This window comes from Paroedura picta, chromosome 5 (genome assembly GCF_049243985.1).
Source record: "Paroedura picta isolate Pp20150507F chromosome 5, Ppicta_v3.0, whole genome shotgun sequence".
Taxonomy (NCBI): Eukaryota; Metazoa; Chordata; class Lepidosauria; order Squamata; family Gekkonidae; genus Paroedura; species Paroedura picta.
Window position 1 is genome coordinate 114,858,867 of NC_135373.1, and position 23,880 is coordinate 114,882,746.

At 48.3% G+C, this 23,880-nt stretch overlaps 1 protein-coding gene across 2 annotated transcripts; it reads right to left on the reverse strand.

Annotated features, from left to right (window-relative positions):
- Positions 1-465: 465 nt before the first annotated feature.
- HDHD5 (haloacid dehalogenase like hydrolase domain containing 5) lies at positions 466-23,787 on the reverse strand. Of its 2 annotated transcripts, none has more exons than XM_077340101.1 (8): positions 23,696-23,787; positions 10,096-10,302; positions 8,987-9,099; positions 6,713-6,806; positions 6,332-6,365; positions 5,484-5,658; positions 3,571-3,759; positions 466-1,623 (listed from the first exon to the last, which is right to left on the reverse strand). In XM_077340101.1, the coding sequence occupies exons 1-8, from the start codon at positions 23,723-23,725 to the stop codon at positions 1,257-1,259; spliced, it is 1,209 nt and encodes a 402-aa protein (XP_077196216.1). In that variant the 5' UTR covers positions 23,726-23,787; the 3' UTR covers positions 466-1,256. The 2 variants fall into 2 exon arrangements, with proteins under 2 accessions (XP_077196216.1, XP_077196215.1); XM_077340100.1 differs by lacking the exon at positions 23,696-23,787 and adding an exon at positions 13,400-13,594.
- Positions 23,788-23,880: the final 93 nt, after the last annotated feature.

Below are 23,880 nucleotides of genomic sequence, written 5' to 3' on the forward strand. Positions count from 1 at the left end.
GACGCACACAGCTGGCAAGAATTCAAAACAAGTGGTTCAGGGAAGATAGGATAAGAGGCTCGGGGCAGCCGGCCATGAGGGCAGGTTTAGGATGCCTACTGGCTTTCCTGCTTTCACTTTGTTCAGCGAAGCAGAAGGGATGTGTCTAATCCTCAATGTGGCCCGCTTTTGCAGATATTTAAATCTGCAGATTGGGGCCATGTAGGGGGAGAAAGGAGAGTCTTTTGCAAATCTGTCTCAGTACCAGTGTGGGTGAGGGAGGAGGAACCAGAGTCCCCCTCCCACCCTGCAGCTAAGGAAGCAGTGCTAGAAGCCTGCAGGCAGGTGGGCACTGCAGGTGGCTACCTGGAGGAGTAAGCAGGTGGGAAAGAGGATGAGTGGGAACCCCTTCCTGTCATTGCCTCCAAGGTGGGAGCACTGCAGTCGGAACAACTTGGAGGAAGAGAGTAGAAGCAAAGGACCGGATTCTGGCAAACCAACAAGTGAGGGTGAGGTGGGCAAGGAGCCAAGCGAAATTTCCCCTCCCCTGGGAGTTTATTTGTAATTCAGTTTATATATCAACCTTCCCTGCAGAGTAGGCCCTGCAAAGAAATGCAAGCTAGACAGTAGAGGGGCAAGGAGGAAGGATGGGATCCCTCCCTGGCTTGTTGTGCTCCGATAAGAGATTCTCTACCTGGCATTCAGGTACAGGCAGTTTCATAAACCAATGCTTTAAACATCCATTGAATACCTGCATACTACAGGTACCCACAGGCACTTTTTGGAAAAGAGAGACCCCAAAACGTGATGCAATTCTTGTGGAATAGCTCTGAATAGCTCTGGTAAAGCATACACACAAGAAAAACTCATTTTGATGGGGTGCATCACACTCATTTTGATGGGGTGCAGAAATGGCACCAAACCACATTTTCCCCAGAAACTGGGTTCACAGGACTGTGGTCAGTGGACTGTACTGGGGAAGAAAGTCAAGATACAAAAAGCCCACAGGGAGAAATGGGTCGACCCTGGCAGGCTAATCCCTTCTACTGATGAACCTCTCCTAGCACAGAATGGCATTTTAATCTGGTAACTGATGCCAGGATTCCAAATCGGGTAGCGTATGTGTCCTCATGAGTCTCATGGACTAAGATTAGGGTCCGGGTGCAGGTTTTCTTGTTTACAATCACACAAAAAAACAAAAGTGGAGAATCTTCCTTTACTCTACTGAGCTCAACCGTCGTGTCCCCAGGCCTAGTTAGTAGCCAAGAGCGGGTGCATCACCCCCTTTTCCAGTTCTCTTTCTGAAAGACAAGTTCAACAGCGTCATCCACATCACGCACAACATGGGAAGCCTCCACCAGGCTGGGGTCAAAACGGAAGTCCCGGTGCCCGTGGAATGCCGTCTCCATCACATTCATGTTACAGTCGGCGGGCAGGTCTCCCTGGTGATTGTAGACGCCTGTGCAGACCAGGATAGACCGGCAGCTTGGCACACAGCTGAGCGAGAGAGCGGAATCTTTCTCCCCTGCAGGGCAGTCCTCGTCCTGGGTATCGGCAGTCATTGTGGTCACGTTTACTTCGGCCTGAGCTTGGAGGTAACGGTTGTAGAGGTTTGCGCCGTAAACATCAGCCATTGGGTTGTCCCTGTGAGGGGTCCACCGGATAATGAACAAAAAGGCATTATTCATTTATTACATTTTTATTTAAACTGCCCTCCCTTGCGGCTCAGGGCGGTTCACAGCATAGATTCACACGTTCCATTATAATATGAGGAACGGTACTACAGAAATTAAACTCAGTAACTTGTATCAACATTATAAATGTTCAAATTGATAACCATAACGTAAACTATTGCTTGCCAGATTGGCTAGATTGCCTTGTGATGTATTTAGTGGGCTTACTGGGTGCGGAGAGGTTCCAGGGGGGCTGGTAGATGTTATCATCTCATTGAAGAAGAAAAAGAAGAAGAGTTGGTTCTTATATGCCGCTTTTCCCTACCCAAAGGAGGCTCAAAGCGGCTTACAGTCGCCTTCCCATTCCTCTCCCCACAACAGACACCCTGTGAGGTGGGTGAGGCTGAGAGAGCCCTGATATCACTGCCCGGTCAGAACAGTTTTATCAGTGCCGTGGCGAGCCCAAGGTCACCCAGCTGGCTGCATGTGGGGGAGTGCAGAATCGAACCCAGCATGCCAGATTAGAAGTCCGCACTCCTAACCATTACACCAAACTGGCTCTTGGCCCCAACCCAAACTTGGCCCCAACCCAAAGCTTGGCAGAGGAGTTCTGCTTTGCAGGCCCTGCGGAACTGTGCCATCTCCAACAGGGACCTGATCTCCTCTGAGAGCTCATTCCACCAAGGTCAGAACAAAGAACATCCAGGCCTTGGTTGAGACCAGACATTCTTCCTCGGGGTGAGGGATCACCAGCCTGCTGGAGTTGGTTGAGTGTCGTGGTATCCGGGGACATAGGCAGCGAAGCAGTCCCTCAGGTACGCTAGGCCCAGATCACGTATGGCCTTGCAGGTAATTACCAAGACCTTAAACCTAATCCGGGACTCAACGGGATTGAATTATTAGTTATTCTATTATGACTGTATTTATGCAAGAGGACTGTAAACAAAGCTAGTCTTCCTTTTTGGTGACTAGGTAAAGCCAGCCCCAGAATCCCTTCCAACTAGTGTTACTCCTCCAGGACTCCGGAATTACCCTGGAGTTACATGTAACCCTGGTTGGGAAACACTGAGGGAAGGAATATTTCAGTAATTTCCAGTCATCGCTCTATTGCTTGTGGGGAAAAGGGGCATTTTCCTGCAGGGGCCCACACAACCTTTCTGAGCCCGTGGGTGCCTTTAGAATTCTGGTAATTTGGTGGGTGCAGGCACAAGATAGCTGCCAAAAACTGGCAACCAAAGTTTCACAGGGCCTGTAAAAGTGACCAGGCCTTTGTTTGAGGCCAGGACTAAGGCTGTGATGTACTATCTTGTGACTTCCCTCTGGGATTGGCTGTGGGTAGAAGGACAGTTATTAGCCATCCTATTGCTGGAGCTTTGTGTTTTACGGGGTAGGGAGTTTTATTGGGCTTTATGTCTGAGGTAACCCACCTCGATTCATTCGAAAGAAGTGGGCTATAAATTGAAAAATAAATAATTAAATAAAATTTTGGGAGAAACCCCACGTGGCCCTGCCCACTTTCTAAGAACACTTGGTGGGCACCAGAAAATGTTTTTGACAGGGACCACGGCTCCCACAACCACCACATTGGGGCCTGCTGGCTAACTCCCACCTCCTCCTAAAAGGAAAACAGATAATCCTATAAGGTGGTGGTGGGAAGTGCTGTCAAGTTGCGTCAACCTATGCCAACCCCTCAAGGGGTGTTCAAGGCAAGAGAGGAACAGAGATGGTTTGCCATTGGCTGCCTTCCTTGTCAATCTCCCATCCACATACGAACCAGAGCCAACCCTGCTTAGCTTCCAGGGCTGATGAGATCAAACCAGCCTCAGCCACCCAATAAGGTACTTTTAAACCCTTCTTCCTGTTGGTGCTCAGCAGCTACAGTCTTCCTCTTTCCAACACGAGAAAAGAGCTTGCTTACCCAACAGCGTACAGATGGTGGAGAGGCGACATCCAGCCGCGATTCTCCATCTGCTGTTTGATGATGTGTTCCGCGTAGCGGTAAGTGACGGTGCTGGGCTTGCCGATCAGTGCCTCGTACTTCAGCTCTTTGCCCGTTATTTTCTTGTAGATGCTCTCCAGGCACATGAGGAAAGTCCCGTGGCCAAATCTGACCAGGAAAGACCATCGCCAGCATTACACACCTCACCGGAACACAAGAACCTCCCACCACCGTGCAGCACTGTTAATACAGCCAGGAGAATGACAACTCTATTACACGTGGTCTAGGGCAGGGGTAGTCAACCTGTGGTCCTCCAGATGTCCATGGACTACAATTCCCATGAGCCCCTGGAGGACCACAGGTTGACTACCCCTGGTCTAGGGGTTGGACTGGGATCTCAGAGACCCAGATTCAAATCCCCACTCTGCCACAGAAGCTTGAGACGTACAGTCTCTGCCTCACAGGGCTGTTGTGAGAATGATGGAAAGCACTTTGGGACCCTGTGATGGGCAGGAAGTGGTCCTGTTTAGCTTGGACAGAAGATGACTAAGAGGTGATAGGATAGCCATCTTCAGGTACTTGAAGGGCTGTCACATAGAGCAGGGATCCCCAACCTGTGGTCCTCCAGATGTTCATGGACTACCATTCCCATGGGAATGGTAGTTCATGAACATTTGGAGGACCACAGGTTGACTACCCCTGACATAGAGGACGGAGCAGAGTTGTTTGCTATTGCCCCAGAGGGTCAGACCAGAACCACTGGGATGAAATTGATTCACAAGAATTTTTGGCTGAACATCCGGAATAAGTTCCTGAGAGTGAGAACAGTTCCTCGGTAGAACAGGCTTCCTCGGGGAGTGGTGGTCTCTCCTTCTATGGAAGTTTCTAAGTAGAGGCTAGACAGAGATGCTGATTCAGTAAACTTTGGCATATTGTGAGTGGGAAGTCAGGAAGGGTTGTTTCAGTGCTGGGCTCCTGTGGCCCTTTCTTGCATGCCCAGGGAGATGCCGATGGCCACTTTCAGGTCAAGAGTCAGAATTCCTCCAGGCTGGACTGGCCAGGGATTCTGGCTTTTTTGGAGAGAGGGGTATCATGTGGGCATGAAATTGGAGCCACAGTGGGTGGACAGGCACTTGTGAGTCTCCTGCAGGGGGGTTGGACTAGATGGACCCCCTTGTGCAGGGGGTTGGACTAGATGACCCTGAATATCCCTTCCAATTTTATGACTCAAAGGTGAGAACAACCACTCAGCTGAGCCTATGGGAGTCTTTGCTCCGACTTCCAATCATCTTCCAGGTGGAAGACGGAATGTTGGGAGACAGAGCACGAAATCCTTCAGGTCTGCCTCAGAGGGAGCACAGTCCTCGTTTTAGGTCTGGTTCTGCAAGAGAGCAGGTAGCTAAAGGGGTAGCTCTGACTGGTGGTGTCACCATTCCACACAGTAGGAGTCAGCATAGAAAAGGCCCAGGACTCTGGCTAATTCCAGGTGGGCCACCCTGCAAGGGGGAACAGCCAACAGGTGGTAGCCTCAAGACTGCAGCTGGAACCTATGCCCGAATTCACCATGCTGGATCAGGCCCGCTTTTTCACCTAGCTCGTTCAGAGCACCTGAGAAAGGGATTAAGAACATAAGAGCCCTGTTGGATCACACAAGTCGTCCACCTAGTTCAGCATTATGTCTTACATATTAGACAACCAGTTCCTCTGGAGGGACAACAACAGGGCACGGAGGCCAAGGCCTTCTCCTGATGGTACTTCCCAGCTCTGCTATTCAGAGGTTTACGGCTTCTGAAAGTGGAGGTTTTATTTAATCTTCATGGATAGACCTTTCCTCCGTGAATCTGTAAAGGGACTTGAAAGGATGGCGGTCTCCAAACAACATTTTACCTCACCTTGGCATTTTGGCTTCTGCCATCCACAAGAGGTCCATGTTGCAGGCCAGGACAGGCAGGTGTGGGTATGGCACCGTAGAGAGCTCCACCCCTGGGTTCCCATTGCTAAGGAGTACATCAATGATCAGCTGCAGATTTGTTTCCCACCGGATTGGCTCCCCAAACAGGATGACTCCTGAAATGTAGGTTATAAATACAGGGCATTTTTTTAACAAGGAGCTTTTAACGGCAGAATGACGATGTCTACCTTGCTTCTCTTGGAAAAGGGACTAATATTTGCATTCACAAAATTCAGCAGGCTCCCAGAAACGTGCCACGATGGTTTGGGCTGTCAAATTACAAATTACAAATTACAAATTACAAATTACAACCCATCGTTTAAACCAGGGGTAGTCAAACTGCGGCCCTCCAGATGTCCATGGACTACAATTCCCAGGACCCCCAGCATTCGCTGGCAGGGGCTCCTGGGAATTGTAGTCCATGGACATCTGGAGGGCCGCAGTTTGACTACCCCTGGTTTAAACGTTTCTTAGGAGCTTTATTGGAAGTGGCTGCATTCAAAACTCCCAGTCAAGGATGCAAGTTAACCCAGGTATGTAACATCTCCAGTGAGGCTGCCTTCTGCCTGCCACAACATAGACCATTTCCTATGTTTTATCCAATATAAATGAAATAAATTATTGATCATATTTTGATGGATATTTGCACCGTAGCTTTTATATTGAATTTTTTTTTTAAAGCCAAAATGGGATCTGGATAAATTCAATACATCAACATCCCGTTTTCACACGGAACCTGATCAGCTAGGTTGCACCCGAAAAGATAATTCAAAGACAACCATCACTTACCCTCTATGGTGGGGAGATCAGTGGTGGGAGGAGGCTGGGGAAAGGAAGGAGAGAGAAAAAGCCTTGTGATTTCACAGCATCCAAGAGGTCAAGAGTTTTCAATGGCTCTTGGTATCCAAGTGCACAGCCTTGTATGACCAAAGATTCTTTGGAAGAGGATTTTTTTTTACTTTGCTTACTAGTGACTTTGACTGTAAAAAAACAAGGACACATAGGACAAAGATTTCACTCATAATAGTTCTCGCCATCTAGGTGAAGACGACACGGAAGCATTTGCACAAAATAGGTCCGCTGAAAATAGTCAGCAGAATACTTAATTCTACCAAACCAGCAAGATGCCTGCAGTGGTCACCCGTACTCATGTGATAGACTGGAACTTACCAGCTGTTTAGGCCTTCGGCTTTGATCAACCATATCAAGCAAAGGAAACGCTTTCCTTACATCCTCAATAGTAACAATGTGCCGGAATCCCAGGCTATTTAAGGTGGTCAAGGAAGAAAACAACCTGCTCCCCTTTGGCTCAGAGAAATATTCGAAATCTAAAGCACCTTGAGGAAGAAACCCATAAAAACACCTCTGCTCTGTGGATGCAAATCACATCTTCTAAAAGGTCACCTCTACCATCTACAGACAAAGACAGAATAGAAAGCACAGCCAAATTATACTATATACGAATTACACATTCCTCACTGCTCCTTGTAATATACATCAACTCTAGCTATTTGACTCAACTGTGTGAAGGAAGAAGAAGTAGAAGAAGAAGAGTTGGTTCTTATATGACGCTTTTCCCTACCTGAAGGAGGCTCAAAGCAGCTTACAGTCGCCTTCCCATTCCTCTCCCCACAACCGACACCCTGTGCGGTGGGTGAGGCTGAGAGAGCCCTGATATCACTGCCCAGTCAGAACAGTTTTATCAGTGCCGTGGCGAGCTCAAGGTCACCCAAGCTGGCTGCATGTGGGGGAGTGCAGAATCGAACCCGGCATGCCAGATTAGAAGTCCGCACTCCTACCCACTACACCAAACTGGCTCTCCCAATGGAACCCCCAGAGAGAAGCATCCCATGCCACAAATGACTCCATGCTGGATTATGTTTCTCTGCTGTATATTTTGAGCTCTTATAATAATGTCATGTAGCTCTGCACAGCAGAATACGATTCTTAAGAATAGTAAACCAAAGTCCCACATGCCTCTGGGCTCTATTCCTGTCCCCCCCCCCTTTTCCCTTTCCTAATTCTCAGTGTGTGCTCACACACTCATACACAGAATAGTGTGTTCCCAGGCAGGAGAAATTGTCCTTCGCAATGCTATCTCCTATTCTGCATGTTATGGCTCTTACAAGTAGTTCTGGCCAATAGGGGTAAAAATGCAGATTTTGCTTTGTTCTAGCTGAAGATAAAAGCCTTTAGGCCACAGGAATAATTTATGGCAGGAAGAAGGTGCATTGGTGAGGGAAGAGGGTTGTCTATATGTATTCTAAGACTGGCCAACCAGTCCTTCTTAGCAATAATATCTCTCATGATACTGCAGATATAACTGGGGCTCATGGGAATTGTAGTCCACGGACATCTGGAGGACCACAGGTTGACTACCCCTGGCCTAGAGAACCCTCTTAAGCTGTTTTCATTGTCTTGATTGATTTTGGTCCAGTCAGTCACTCCCCAGAAGCTGGGCTACGAATTTTCTCACAGCATGACAAAATAAAATCTTTATCAGTTCTTGCAGTTATGCCCAACTGTTTCTCTGAGGAGTTCAGAACAGCATAGCTAGTGTTATTACACCATACCTTTGCAACAACTCTGTGCTGTGGGTTGGGCCAAGAATGTTACAAGGGCAAAGTCACTCAATGAGTCCTGGTTGTCTGACGCCTACTCCCAACGCCGCACCTGTTAAATTATACCTTTCTGCTTCTAGGGATGCCTACTGCAATGGCAATTGTTTAGTAAGTATAGAAGAAAAACTATGCCAATCCTCTTATCTTCTGCAACACTGCATTTTTAGAAGACGACGATTTGGTTCTTATATGCCGCTTTTCTCTACCTGAAGGAGTCTCAAAGCGGCTTCTAATCGCCTTCCCTTTCCTCTCCCCGCAACAGACACCCTGTGAGGTGGGTGAGGCCAAGAGAGCCCTGATATTACTGAAGAAAAGAAGAGTTGGTTCTTATATGCTGCTTTTCTCTACCCGAAGGAGTCTCAAAGTGGTTTACATTACCCTTCCCTTTCCTCTCCCCACAACAGACACCCTGTGGGGTGGGTGAGGCTGAGACAGCCCTGATATTCCTGCTCAGTCAGAACAGCTTTACCAGTGCTGTGGGGAGCCCAGGGTCACCCAGCTGGCTGCACGTGGAGGAGGAGCGGGTAATCAAACCTGGCTCACCAGATTAGAAATCCGTGTTCCCAACTACTTCACCAAGCTGGCTTGTCAGCCCAGTCTCAACAGCTAAGCAGGGTTGGCCGTGGCCAGAATTCAGATGGGAGTCCACCAAGCAAGTCCAGGGTTTGCTAGGCAGAGGCAGGCAATGGCAAACCACTCCTGAGTGTCTCTTGCTTGAAAGCCCCCCTCGGGGTCACCATAGTTCAGCCGTGACAAGGCAAAAACTATTTATATGCCTCCGAAGGAAGGTGTTTTGTTTGTTTTCTCAAGCAGCAAAGGATACTCCCTGGCATTCTGTGCCACGGGGCCCTGGCCCGAGACCAGCATGCACTTGTCATGGAACTTGTGGAAGAGGCGCAGAGGGCTGTGGCACAGGATCACCCGTTCAGGAGAAATCTGAAAGAGAGAAGTCGGCAGGTTGAGTTTCCCCCTTCCCCACCCGCCATATCAGCTCTCTCAAGTTTTGTACCATTGAGAAACTCCTGAAACATTGTTCAGGCTTTGAGAACCCCCAGAAGGGGCAAGATTGGGAAAAATATGGCTGGGGAGCGCAGCTGTGGACACGCCCACCTGGGCCCCTCCCCTTTTAGGCCCATCAGCTTTCCGCAGGGCCTGCAAAACGGAGCTCTTCCGCCAGTCTATGATTGAGGCCAGTGCTGGTAGATCAGATGGGGCTCCCCCCTGGAAGATTTGCTGCCACGCCCCTCTCCTAGCTGCCCCGGCTGTTAGTGGGGGTTGTTAAGATGGATTGTTATTGTTTCCGCCATACGGTTTTTTATTTTTGTAACTTTATGGGATTTTAATGGGGGTTTAATTGGGGATTGTATTATTGTGTTGAATTTTGTATGTAACCCACCATGAGCTGGCATGCTGAGAGTGGCAGGTACTAAATCGAACAATAATAATCACTGGCCATATATGGTCATATCACCTGATACATTTTTTAAATATATTAAAAATTAATTGTTAAACATTTAAGTTCCACATTTGGGAAACCCTTTCGGGGCCGTCAAGAAACCCCGGTTGAGAACGCAACAAGACAGATCCTCAACAAGACAAACCTGGGTGACTTTCAGGAAATTAACTCTCACAAGCATAACAAACAACAAAGGAAGAAACAGGAACACACAGTGTAGAAAGCGCATAAGAAATTATTCTGTGCAAAGTGTAATATAAAGTATACAACCAATAATTGTTGGCCCAAGTAGTTTTCTTTGTCAATGAAGTATTTATTTTTGCTTTTAGAATATATTGAAACATTTTGGGGGGGAGGGGGGGGGACCTTCCTCAGTTCACATCAAGCAATTCAATAAAGAACCATAAGAAGACCCAAGTGTAAGAAACACTAGATCTACCAGGAGGGGCCCAAGGGGATACAAACAGCCTCCGTACCTTAAACCCCAGTGCGTTGGACAGCTCTTCGGCCTTGTCATCACGAGAACAGTTCCCAGCATTGGTAACAAATGCAACCGGCACGCAGAACTGGCCTGTGGAATCTGTGAGTTTCTGGAAGGCTTTCTTGGCGGCGGGAATCACATATTGTCCCCGGAGAAGCACTCCGTCGATATCAAAGAGGAACCCAAAAGTGGGAGAGGAAGCCTGTGAGAAAGATTTAAGGGAATGAGATATTACCACCAAGGTACATCAAGGGAATGAGATATTACCACCGAGGTACATCAAGGCTGAAGGGAGACTGGCTTTAGTAAGGCAACAGAACAAGGAAGCGAATGCTTTCCATTCTTCTTTATTCAAACCATTTTCATTCCATTTCCCATACAAGCGCAGGGCAGCTCCGGAGAGCACCACTTAAGCCTGAACGGGAAACCAATAATACAAACTGCCCCAGTCGCGTAGATTTCACTCCGCATTCTAAAGGCCAGGAAGTAAGATATGTTCCTTACTCTCCTGATAACAATAATCCTACAGTTTTAGGGCACCCACCGAGAAGGCCCTGCTCAGGATACTGATGCATGACTCTCAAAGATGTTACTACGGTGGGAAGGAGACGTCCAAAATAGCATTTAGGGTCAACAAGGCTGCAATACAGGACTCAACATTCTTCTCAGAAACATTCATTACTGAACATTATTCCCAGAAGAATGAGATTAAAAAGGGAAAACTTTGCACAGACAGAACTCTTAACTTGAAAACAGAGGCAGGGGGGTGACTGGTGCTGATGCCAAATAACTGCAATACATTAGTCCATTCGGCCTAAAACCAATCTTCATCACATACTCCCTGTGTAACTGATCTGCAACAATTGTAAATTAACCCAAGGTTTCCTTCAATTCTCCTTTTATCTCCAATTCAAGGTCATGGGCATTTTTTAATTTGCTTCATGTAAACTGGACCTTTTCTCCCTAACGGGAACCAAATGCAACTTACACCAGAGTCTCTCAGCTTTTTTTTACCATTGAGAAACCCCTGAAACATTCTTCAGGCTTTGAAACACTCCAGAAGTGGCAGGATTGTGCAGAAGATGGTTGGGGCACATAGCTGTGTACATGCTCCCCCATCCTTGATCATTAGAAATGGTCATATCACCAGATAAATGTTTAGCAAATTTTTAAAAATAGATAAAACATTAATTAACTCCCACTCATTAGGAAAACCCTTCCAGGACCATCAAGAAACCACAGGGTTTCACAAAACCCTGGATGAGAAGGCCTGGCTTACACAGTTTGCCTCTTCTGTTTTATCTTCACAACAGCCCTCTGAGGTAGGTCAGGCTGACAGTATGTGACCGGCCCAAGTTGTCACCCAACAAGTTGTCATGGGGATCCAGAACTGGTCCTTCCAGACTGTAGCCTAACACAGTGGTCCCCAACCCCCGGTTCGGGGACCGGGACTGGTCAGATCAGTCAGCCACGGCTCCTCCTCGTCCTCCTCCCCAGATGCTGCCTCGGGGGCTGCCCTGCCACTCTGCTGCCAGCTCACCTTTGGAACTCTCCAGCGACCAACATGGCTGGGGCTCCCCCTCGGCATGGCACTGCGCAGCTGCTCCTGGCAGCGCCCCCCCCCAGCGGGCGATGGTAAGTCAGGGGTGCCGGCGGGAAAGCAAGCGGAACAGGGCTCAGGCGGTGGCAACGTCCCTTGGCAAGACTATCCTCCCCAGGCCTCAGTAAAATTGTCAAGCGTTGACCGGTCCCCGGTGATAAAAAGGTTGGGGACCACTGGCCTAACACACTAATCACGACACAATGTGAGCTCACTTGCAGAGATGTTGAGGTCTTCTTAGCAAAAGAAAAGAAACAGCTAAACAGTGTGGAATAAGAAAAAAGAAGCAAATGAAAATGTGAAATGTCATAAATGAGTGTGTAACCGGCCCAAGATCATGCAGCAAACTTTCACAGAAGACTGGGGATTCAATGGGGGTTTCCCCAAGTCCCTGCACTAATCACTTACTCAGAAGGCCTTCTCCAAATGTGCTTATCTTAAACAGAGTTACTCCAGCCTAAGCCTACTTAAACCAAAGAGCAAAGGTTGATGGGCACATTTAAGACCAACTAAGTTTTATGAGGGGAACAGAAGCTGATTTTATCCAGAATTAAACCTTTGTTAGTCCTAAAGGTGCCTCAAAATCTGTTCTTTTGCTTCAGGCCAAGACTTGCAGAAACCAAACAGGCTTAAATGAAAGCAAAACCGTGCTGGCAGTTGTAAGGAATGAAACTGCAAGGCTGATCCCATACTGCTGATCCATGTGGTCCTGCTCTTCAGGACTCCGAAATCCCACAAGCAGCCCTTTCCTGAGGCTTTGGCATCTGGGACAGACACACAGAGGTCCCATTCTGAACTGTCACAGTTTACTGGTAGCTGCACCTGCCACGGATTAGGCCTCATATCCTTCCTGAGTGGCTGAAGGACAAAGGGGTGAAGTGGCAGAGTCAGGCACAGGAGAACTTAGGGGAGGGGGAGACAGAGGAGTGAATAATACATAAAACTATGGTGGGGCGGGAAGCCAGGATAAGCAAAACCAAGTAGACCAACAAATATTTGCAAAACCACCATGAGCCTACCGCTAGGAAACCTCCGAGGCATCTACCCAAGTACCTAAAACCTGTTGTTTCAAGAGTTACATCGCAGCCCCCCCTTTAATTAGTCTTGCTGTTGTTAGGTGCAAAGTCGTGTCCGACCCATCGCGACCCCATGGACAATGATCCTCAAGGCCTTCCTGTCCTCTACCATTCCCCGGAGTCCATTTAAGCTCTCAATTAATTTTACACCCCTTCAAATACTAAGAAGCGTCAAAGGCAAAGCAGCCCTATGGCTAAAGCTCAAGCCCCTAAGGGGTAGTCAATCTGTGGTCCTCCAGATGTCCATGGACTACAATTCCCATGAGCCCCTGCCAGCAAAACCCCTGCCCTAAAGAAGCCACGAAGAGACACTGTTCTTCCAACGAGTCCAGCAGTGCCCAGACCAGGGGTAGTCAACCAGTGGTCCTCCAGATGTCCATGGACTACAATTCCCATGAGCTCCTGCCAGCGTTTGCTGGCAGGGGCTCATGGGAATTGTAGTCCATGGACATCTGGAGGACCACAGGTTGACTACCCCTGCCCCAGACCACTTGGCCCGGCTCCCATTCAGCTCCGGAGCGGCGCCATATGCCCAAGGCGCTTTCGCTCCGCCTTCCGCGCGGGACCGGCCGGGGCAGGCCGAGGAGGAAGCGGCCCGGATCCCGCTCGGGGGCTGCTCTCACCCGCGTATGGCCGGAGGGTCTCCCCGCAGGGCGGCTGCAGCTGGCGACCCCGCAGCGTCGGCTGAAGCGAGCGCCGCCTGGTCCCCCCAGCGCCGGCGCCCACCTCTGCAGCGCCGCTCTGCTCTGCGCCAGCGCGCAGCGCACAGCCATCCGCCCGCCCGCCGGCCTGCAGCGGCGCTTCCAATGGAGGCGGCAGCGCCCGGGCGCCCGCCCCGCCCCCTCGCCCGCCTGGCCAATCGCGGGCAAGCCCGCGGCGGAACTACAAGTCCCAGCGGCCCCTCGCGGAGGCTGCTGCAAGAGCTTCCCTTTGGAACGGGGAGGACGCAGGTAGAGTCCGGCGGACCCTTGAAGAGCGACGGAGGTTCGGTGTTGCTGGATTCTACATGTCTGCTGCTGCTTCGGAGCAACACGGCGCCCCGCTGGAACCGAATCCGGCTTATGCTACCGCTTTCCCAAGAGCCCCGGTTGTTGGCAAAAGGGAAGCAAGCTTTCGGGTTGCACAAAATTCTTCTTCGGAGGACGGAGAGCAAGTTGGGGTGGCCGTTAAGGGAGGTGACCTCTAATCCGGGGTTGATTCCCCGCTGTCCCACATGCAGCCATCTGCATGTTCTTGGGCTTGGCGGTTCTCTCAGAGCTCTCTCAGCCGCACCTACCTCACAGGGTGTTTGTTTGGGGGAGAGGAAGGTATCTAACAAAACCCACGGATCTAACAAAAGGGAAGGCGATTGTAAGCAGCTTTGGGGTTCCTTCGGAGAGTAAAAAGTGGGGTATAAAACCAACATTTGGTATAGTGATCCAGAATAGCGGCTTCTAATCTGGAGAGACTGGCTTGATTCCCCACTCCTCCTCCACAGGCAGCCAGCTGGGTGACCTTGGACAACTCACACTACTGTTAGAGCTGTTCTCATACAGCAGTTCCGTCAGAGCTTTCTCAGCCCCACCTACCTCACAGGGTGTCAGTTGTGGGGAGAGGAAAGGGAAGGGGACTGTAACCCACTTTGAGCCTCCTTCGGGTAGAGAAAAGCGGCATATAAGAACCAATTCTTCTTCAAAGCAGCCATTTTCTCTGTCGCCTGGAGAGGAGCTATAATTCCAGGAGGTCCTCAGGTCCCATCTGGAGGTTGGCAACCCTATCCCTTTTCCATGGCTTTAGAAAGAGTGGGTAAGCAGGCTGCTGTCCAGGGCTTGGACAGATGGAAGAAAGCCTCTTTGCAGAACCTGGTACTTATTTATTGTTGCAACGTGGCCCAAATGTAAACTCTTGAGGGCATCCCGAAAGCTGTAACTGCTGCCCATTGTTCAAAACACCTTTATCTTGTCTTTCTGGGAAATTTGGGCTTGCCAGATTATGGCCCCTATAAGGCATTTTTTTAAAGGTGGGTTTAGGATGCTGTGTAGTATTTAGAAGAAGAGTTGGTTTTTATATCCCGCTTTTAATTACCCAAAGGAGTGGTCAAAGCAGCTTACAATTGCCCACCTCTCCCCAAAACAGAAACCTGGTGAGGGAGGAGGTTCTGAGAGAGCTCCGAGAGAGACTGCTCTGTGAGAACAGCACTATCAAGATTGTGACTAGCCCATGGTCGGCCAGTTGGCTGCATGTGCAGGAGCGGGGAATCAAACCTGGCTCGCCAGATTAGAAGCTGCCAGTCTTAACCACTACACCAAGCTGGCTAAGTAGCACACATTAAATATTTAGATGAAATATTTCATGTGTACAAAATATTTATAAAAATATGTATTAAAATATTTCTTATGTACCATCAGTGGACCCCCCTCGAATTAGAACTAGTAAGACCCTCGCTCCTAAGGAAAGAGCTCGGACAGGGGAGGAGAGATGGGGAGTTAACTCCATCGAACAGCCATCGGGATTTTGTGGATTGGGTAGTTTTATTCTTTTATTGTAAACCGCCACAAATCTTTGAGAGCGGCAGTGTACAAGTTAAGACAGAGAAAAACAGGAACCTGGGGAAAGTCTGTTTGGAAATATGGGCCTTGTCCATTTATTTATTTATTTATTTAGATTTTTATGCCGCCCTTCCCTACGGCTCTGGGCGGTTTACATAAAACATTGTAGAACGTTTACACAGAACGTTCCCATGTGCAGGGAAGCCAGGCATGGCCACTGTCCCTTACTGCAGAAGCTCACAGGACAAAACCCATTTCATATTACACGCTGGTTGCTGCTTTCTGGTTTTATATACCAGCTTTGCACAGTGTCTGGGCAGCTCTTTCCTCTTATCAGATTCAAATCCAGATATTCAGTCCAAGTATTTTCCTAGGCTGCCAGAAGAGGTCACTTTTGTACTGCAGGAATAGAATGAGTGAATTCATGTTCCCCTCCAGCACGGTAAGCCAAGGGTAGTCAAACTGCGGCCCTCCAGATGTCCATGGACTACAATTCCCAAGAGCCCCCTGCCAGCATTTGCTGGCAGGGGGCTCTTGGGAATTGTAGTCCATGGACATCTGGAGGGCCGCAGTTTGACTACCCCTGCAGTAAGCATTCACAGTAGTGCCATGACGTTTGGTTAAACAAAACTCTGTGCACACGTCCCTCCAGCACATGTGTTCACCTGTCTTGTGTGTGTAGGACGTGCTGCCAAGTCACAAGCAAGTTACGGCAACCACAGCAAAGGGTCTTCCAGGAAACTGGGAATCAGAGGCGGTTTGCCCTTGCCTCCTTCTGCAGGGGATTCCTTGGGGGTCTTCCCATCTACGAACTGACCCTGCTTAACTTCCGAGATCTGAGGAGATTGGGTTATATCGTGCTGCCTTTCTTCCGTTTACCTGCCTTGCAGTCTCCATGTAAGGGACACAGTGAATGTTAAATATTACGAGCTTTGTCAAAAAGTTATCTTTATAGGGGGTGGAAAGGAATAGAAAAAGAGCCAATGTATTTATATACTCAAGGCAAGTTCTTTTTCTGATTAAATACAATTATTTTAATAGTTGTTTCTGAAGCAGACATACCATTTTTCCCAAAATAGGAACTGAACGCTAGTTGCAACAGAATTCGATTTGTTAGTTTTTCAGAAATAAACATCATCGAGACAAAATTCACCACTTTTACAGTGGTGTCCTAAAAAGAGTTCCGTCTTTCTAAGCCAGGGGTAGTCAAACTGTGGCCCTCCAGATGTCCATGGACTACAATTCCCAGGAGCCCCTGCCAGCGAATGCTGGCAGGGGCTCCTGGGAGTTGTAGTCCATGGACATCTGGAGGGCCGCAGTTTGACTACCCCTGTTCTAAGCCAATTGACTTCAGTGGAATGAAAAGGGGATAACTCTTTTTAGGATGTCAGTGTTAATTACAGTTCTTGGCGGTGAGGGGGGGAATTTCTAAATCTCCCGTGGAGAAAATGGCTGCTTCAGAGGGTAGAAACTATTTATTTTTTAAATTTATTTATTTATTTTATACCACCACTCTTCCAGTGGTCTTGGGTGGTTCACAACAAAATAAAAACAATAAAATGCAATAAAACCCCATAAAAACACCCCTTACAGCAATAAATAAGAGCCTCTTGTGGCGCAGAGTGGTAAGGCAGCCGTCTGAAAGCTTTGCCCATGAGGCTGGGAGTTCAATCCCAGCAGCCTGCTCAAGGTTGACTCAGCCTTCCATCCTTCCGAGGTCGGTAAAATGAGTACCCAGCTTGCTGGGGGGTAAACGGTAATGACTGGGGAAGGCACTGGCAAACCACCCCGTATTGAGTCTGCCAAGAAAACGCTAGAGGGCGTCACCCCAAGGGTCAGACATGACTCGGTGCTTGCACAGGGGATACCTTTACCTTTACCTTACAGCAATAAATAGATAGATGGCAACCTCTTAGCATATCTGATCTCCAATCCCCCCTCCCTCCTCCCATTATACCCAATGAGATCCCTCCCTCCCTTCTCCAGGCCACGCTGTCCTCAGGCTTTATACCCCAAACTCCAGTAATTTACCAACCTGCAGATGGCAACTCTAACTTGGCAGGACTGTGGCCTGAAATTCAAAATTTCCATTGTAGAGAGAGAGAGAGAGAGAGACGGTGCATCTAAAAGTTGTAAAAACTCCAAGCAGTGTAATCTCCTGCATGAAGTGTTATCAGTCGCAGATATCCAAACGAAAGAACAAAACTTCTATGTAAAAACCGACAATTCCTAAGATTTGTTCTTCAAATCCCAACCACAGTAGCCTGGGTCTGTTTATTGTTATTGGTCATGTTTTCCTCCTCTTATAGCAAGAGAGGAAGGAGGCTTTCTTTCAAGGCCATAAGCCGGTGAGAAGACTATGATATTAAGACCATCGCAAGAGTCGGTCACCCCGTCAAGATGTACATTTGCCTTGTCGTTACAGAAACGTTCAATTCCGCCATAGGCTGTCGCAAGCACTTACTGCCTACGGATCCCATCAATAAAAAGAGATGGGGTTGGCATGGGGTAGCTGCCCTTTCGGGCTCTTAAAATGCTGAGCGGGGAAGGGCTCCTTTGATGTCTGAAGGAATACCAGAGGGAGAGAGGCTCTCCTTCGCGAGCCGGGTCAGGCGGATTTCATTCCCATTACTCCACATGACTAATGTGGTGTTCAGCCTTTTCGGTAATGGAGGTCCAGGCCATTGAGAGAAGGAGCGTGATTCTCCCCGGAGTGATTGCATTTGGAGGCGCTCGCACAAATCACAAGCCAGTCTATACCTGAGCGCAGAATTGCCTCCCTGTAATGCTGGGGGAAAGGAGATTGTGTTTATTTATTTTCAAAAAATAAGCTGACCCGGGGAGGCACGGCATCATTTTGAAAAACGCGGCCGAGACAATAACGTTTGCAGGCAATCTGCACTCTTCGCTGGAGCGCCTTAATACTTTGTGGCAGGCAGAGCCCCTTGGGCAGTCTCACTTTATACCTCTCGATCCTGCTGTCTCTGAAATTAGGGGCTATCAAGAATGAAGGGCCTTCCGATTACCGGAATAGGAAGGGACACACAACCTCGTAGGAAAATCTGAAGGAATAAACATGTCACTGAGTCAGGAGGTCAGTTCCCTCTGGCCCGCACCCCTAGATTCGCACCGTGATGCAGCCTTTCTCAACTTTTTTACCACTGAAAACCCCCTGGAACATTCTTCGGGCTTCAGGAGACCCCAAAAGTGGGGCAATCCTGCAGAATATGGTTGGGAAGAACAGCTGTGTATACGCCCAGCCAGGGACCCTCCCCTTTGGGTCCATAATTGGCCAGGGGAGGGATCAACATGACCATATATGGTCATATCACCCGATAAATGTTTTAACAAATATAAAAGTTAATTAACTCCCAGTCATTTGGGAAACCCTTCCAGGGCCCTGGTTGAGAAAGCAAGATGTAGTGGCACCTGGAAAGCTCCTAATACCTGACACCATTCACCTCTCTGTCTGACCCCACCAGGCTGAAAAATGTGTACTTCGGCCAGTTTTAATATTGTATTATTTTAACGTAATTTAGAATTGTTTTAATTGTTATTCATCTTGAATTTTTATACAGGGGTTTTACAGATTGTACGAATGTGTAACCCACTGCTTTCCCGAAGACAGGGCAGGATATAAGTCCCTAAGTAAATAAATATGCTGCAGGTGACAAAAGATCTATTCCCCTGGAGAAAATGGCTGTGTGTGGGGGGAGCTTTATAGCATTTTGCCCTGCTGAGTTCACCTCTCTACCCCAAACCCTTGCTTTCCTCAGGCTCCACCCTCAACATTCCCAAGCAGGCAACTCAAGATCTCGGAAGCTACATAGGCTTGGTTCTTGGACAGGGTCCCACCAAGGCAGACTCTGCAGAAGAAGGCAATGGTGAACTACCTCTCATAGAGTTGGAAGGGACCTCCAGAATCATCTAGTCCAATCCCTTGCAGAATGCATGAAATTCACAACTACATGCAGGAAATTCACAACTACATCCTTAATCATTTGCCTTGAAAACCCTCTGGCGTCACCACAAGTTGGCTGCAACTTGACAGCACTTCACAAAAACACGGAGTGGTGATAGGTGGGGACCATGTTGGGTTGAGGGAGGAGCTATGGCTCCATGGGAGAACCTCTGCTTTGCAAGGGGGAGGTCCCAGGTTCGATTCCTCACCAGCTTCACTTAAGGATCGGGCAGTATGTGATGTGAGAGATCTCTGCCTGAGATCTTGGGAAGCTGCTGCCAGACGGTGTTGACAGCACTGACCTCAAAGTACTGAAGGTCTGATTCAGTAGAAGGCAGTTTCTACCATTTATGATGTGGTTGGTTCTCATGCTGATGCTAGTGACCTCTGATCCTCCCTACTGCTGCAGAATGATTAACCAGCTAACAGCAACCACATCATGATGAGTAATACGGAATGACCTGAAGAAGACTACTATTTCTGGCGGTCCAAAGGAGGACAGATTGTCTGCTCTATAGGGGTTTAAAGACATGGGGAGGCTGGTCTATGGAACAGGAATGTTTTATTTAATTCATTTATATCACACTTTACTCCCCAGTGAAGACCCAAAACAGCTTACATCCTCCTCCTCCTCTCCTCCTTTTTATCCCCAAAACCACCCTGTGAAGTAGGTGAGGCTGAGTGGATGTAACTGGCCTAAGGTCACCCAGGGAGTTTCCATGGCAGAATGATGATTCAAACTCGGGCCTCACAGATGCCTAGTGCAACATTCTTAATGTCCTGAAATAACAGAGGGCAACAGTGAATACTCAGTCCATCTTCACTGTTCACTACCCCGATACATTCCACAGAGGTATAATACTACAAGTTTATCCGCATCTAGACAGAAGGTAAAAACTAAAGACTTAAAAAGGACCCAGAGAATAGAATGAACAGAATAAACTACGGTTCTTCCAGCCACAGTAAACCGTTCTGGAACAAGTCTAGACAAAGTTGAGAGCAAGAAAGAGTCACAGTCAGGGCCGTGGACCGAAACCCCACCAATAAATGGTTTGGCAGAGAGAGAACAGCAGGAGGGAACAGAGTCCGGCCCGCTCACCGCCTCTCCCAGCAAGCTAACTGGCAACCTGCCATCTTTGTTTATGCCTCTCGACACATAGAACTCCAGTTGCAAGGCTGGGCTCGAAGGGTGAAAGGAGCAAAAGGATGACGAAAGGATGATCGGGAAATGGCAGAGAAGCCAAATGCAGTTTTCCCTCTGAGATCTTCCGTACATGCTGAATAATACAATTTCAATACACTTCAGCCCCCAGTCACAAGTGGATTTTGCCATTTCACACCGTTGCAAAGTGGATCCAAAGTGCAGTATTTCATTGGTATGAAAGTGTCCTCTGCCTTCATTAGTTTTATTTATTTTCAGACTTATATACCGTCGCTCTTCATTTGAACTCGCGCCGGTTTACAATAAAACAACAAGAACCCCTAAAAAAAACACTTAAAAGCAATAAACATTAAGACCCTTAAAAATGGTGATACGAAAGTACTAGTTCCCACCCACACCCTGTCCAGCTTCTGGTCATAAATTCTCTCTCATAGGGAGCGAGGGTCCTGATCTAACCAGCACTAAGGGATCCCCCGTTGGTAATTCCAGGACTCCGCCATGGCCTCAAGCATGCGCCTGGTGGAAGAGCTCCATTTTACAGGCCCTGTGAAAAGCGGACAACTCCAACAGGGCCCATAGCTCTTCAGGGAGCTCATTGCACCAGGTTGGGGCCAGGGACGAAAAAGCCCTGGCCCCGATTGAGGCCAGATGAATGTCCCGTGGGCCCAGGGCAGCCAGCAAATTCTTACCCACAGAGCAGAGTGCCTTGCGGGTGGCATAAGCAGACAAGCGGTCCCTCAGATACGTAGGGCCCGAGCCGCGTATATCCTTGAAGGTTAAAACCAATACCTTGAACTTTATCTGGAAACAGACTGGTAACCAATGAAGATGACGTAGTACCTTCACTGAGGCGCTCACCCCCTCCAGAACCACCACTTTCAGGAGGGGCTCGAAAGACTTGAGTCAGACTGAGGTGACACATCCAACACTTAATGCAATCCAGACTGACCATGTAGGCAATGCGAGGGTGAAACAGCAGACCCCTAGAGCCAGCGTGGTGTAGAGGTTAAGTGTTACAAACTGTGACTTGGGGAATTGGGATTGATTCCCCACTCCTCCTCCACATGCAGCCAACTGGGTGACCTTGGGCCAGTCTCATTTCTCTCAGAACTCTCCCAGCCCCACCTACCTCACAAAGTATCTGTTTTGGGGAGAGAGAGGGGAGGTGAGATTGTAAATTGCTTTGAAAGGCCTTTGGGTAGAGAAAAGCCAGGTACAAAAAAAAACAGCTTCTCATAGAATCCTAGGGTGTTTCTGCACAAGGATCAATGTTGCCAATTGATTCCGCTAAGCGGAAACGCTATTTTAAAAAGTGGAATCTCGGCGTTATGCATGCCTGCATTTGTAGTGGAATCCAGTAGCGTTTCATTTGTTTCCCACAGGTTTCCGGTCTCACAGGAATCGCTAGAAAGGAAGCGATTTTTTCTGTGCTTTGTCCCGCCCTGGCCGTCAATCAAACGAACAGCCAATGGGCGGTTATCATGCTCCGGAAAAGCCCCTTTCCCTTTAAGCACAGGTATTTTAAAAGAAAAAAACACACGTCGCAACCAATATGCCTTGATTAGCTGGCGTGTGAGCTGGCGAGTCATCGTTACCATGCCCCCCCCCCCCCGCACAGGCATGATATTCGGCCAAAAATAAAGGGAACTTGCAAACGGGGCTGTGTTGTGCTTGGGGACTCAAAGAATCATAAGAATCTTAGAGTTGGAAGAGGCCATCCAGTCCATTTAGTCCAACCCCCTGCTCAATGCAGGATCAGCCTCAAGCATCTAGGAGATGCTTGTCCAGCCGCTGCTTGAAGACTGCCAGTGAGGGGGAGCTCCCCACCTCCTGAGGCAGCCAATTCCACTGCTGAACTACTCTGACAGTAAATCCCCCCCCCCCCATATCTAGCCAGTACTGTTCTATACATAATTTAAACCCATTACTGCGTGTCCTCTGCTCTGTTGCCAACAGGAACAGCTCCCTGCCTTCTTCCAAGTGACAACTTTATAGAAAGCCCTCCCCAAGGACATTCAGAGGGGCTGTCCTCTTTCTCTAACTAATGCAAAACCTCCCTTTAGGCAGGGTTTTAAAAAAAATGTTTGATTTCATATAAGCCATGTCATTTTGAGAGAAAGTTGTACATCTTTCTTCCTCCTTGTCTTTTTAAAATTTTAATTGTCTGACATCTGCAAGTCAGGTGGGTTTTTTTTCCTAAGCTGCTTTGATCCATGGTGGTCTGTGGGAAAGCTGGCATATAATAAATATGATAATAAAGAAACCGGGGAGGTGAGATTTGATGGAAATGTTATATAGAAGAAGAAGAGTTGGTGCTTATACCCGTTTTTTTACTACTTAAAGGAATCTCAAAGCACCTTACAATCGCCTTCCCCTCCTTTCCCCTATCCTGCGAGGCAGATGAGGTTGAGAGAGCTCTGAGAGAACTCACTTCAAGAAGGACATAGATAAAATTGAAAGGGTACAGAGGAGAGCGACGAAGATGATCTGGGGCCAAGGGACCAAGCCCTATGAAGATAGGTTGAGGGACTTGGGAATGTTCAGCCTGGAAAAAAGGAGGTTGAGAGGGGACATGATAGCCCTCTTTAAGTATTTGAAAGGTTGTCACTTGGAGGAGGGCAGGATGCTGTTTCTGTTGGCTGCAGAGGAGAGGACACGCAGTAATGGGTTTAAACTTCAAGTACAACGATATAGGCTAGATATCAGGAAAAAAATTTTCACAGTCAGAGTAGTTCAGCAGTGGAATAGGCTGCCTAAGGAGGTGGTGAGCGCCCCCTCACTGGCAGTCTTCAAGCAAAGGTTGGATGCACTTTTCTTGGATGCTTTAGGATGCTTTGTGTTGATCCTGCGTTGAGCATGGGGTTGGACTAGATGGCCTGTATGGCCCCTTTCAACTCTTTAATTCTATGATTCTATGAAAACTGTAACTGGCCCAAGGTCACCCGTTGAGTGCATGTGGAGAAGTGGGGAATCAAACCTAGTTCTCCAGATTAGAAGCGGCCGCTCTTAACCCCTACACCAGGGGTAGTCAACCTGTGGTCCTCCAGATGTTTATGGACTACAATTCCCATGAGCCCCTGCCAGCATTGTAGTCCATGAACATCTGGAGGACCACAGGTTGACTACCCCTACCCTACACCACGCTGGCTCTCCTGGGGGCAGTAATGTATTAAAAGCTAAGGACCAAGGCTGTAAACAATGCCTGTTTACCAATCCAACTCTCCATTAAAGCTACCAAGCCTCTGTCCATTCCCATAGGCCACCTTACCTCATTGCTTAATTCATTCTGCCCTTCCATGCTATTCCGCCATATGAAATCACCCACCCCTCTTCCCAGCCTCCACGGCTAATTTGCATGACATGTTTTGATTGGATGCAAGTAACCATGATTTAAAAGACAGGACTATTTATGTAATAATCAGTGGGCATTACAGATACCGCCATGACTTAGGT

What these genes read in the sequence shown, in the direction of transcription:
- HDHD5 (XM_077340100.1), bottom strand. Translation starts at nt 13,549, where the DNA reads ATGGCTGTGCGCTGCGCGCTGGCGCAGAGCAGAGCGGCGCTGCAGAGG. An exon ending in GTGGCACAGAATGCCAGGGA is followed by an intron (nt 6,807 to 8,986) that starts GTATCCTTTGCT and finishes CACCTTAAATAG; the next exon opens with CCTGGGATTCCGGCACATTG. An exon ending in CACCATCTGTACGCTGTTGG is followed by an intron (nt 1,624 to 3,570) that starts GTAAGCAAGCTC and finishes GACCCCTCACAG; the next exon opens with GGACAACCCAATGGCTGATG.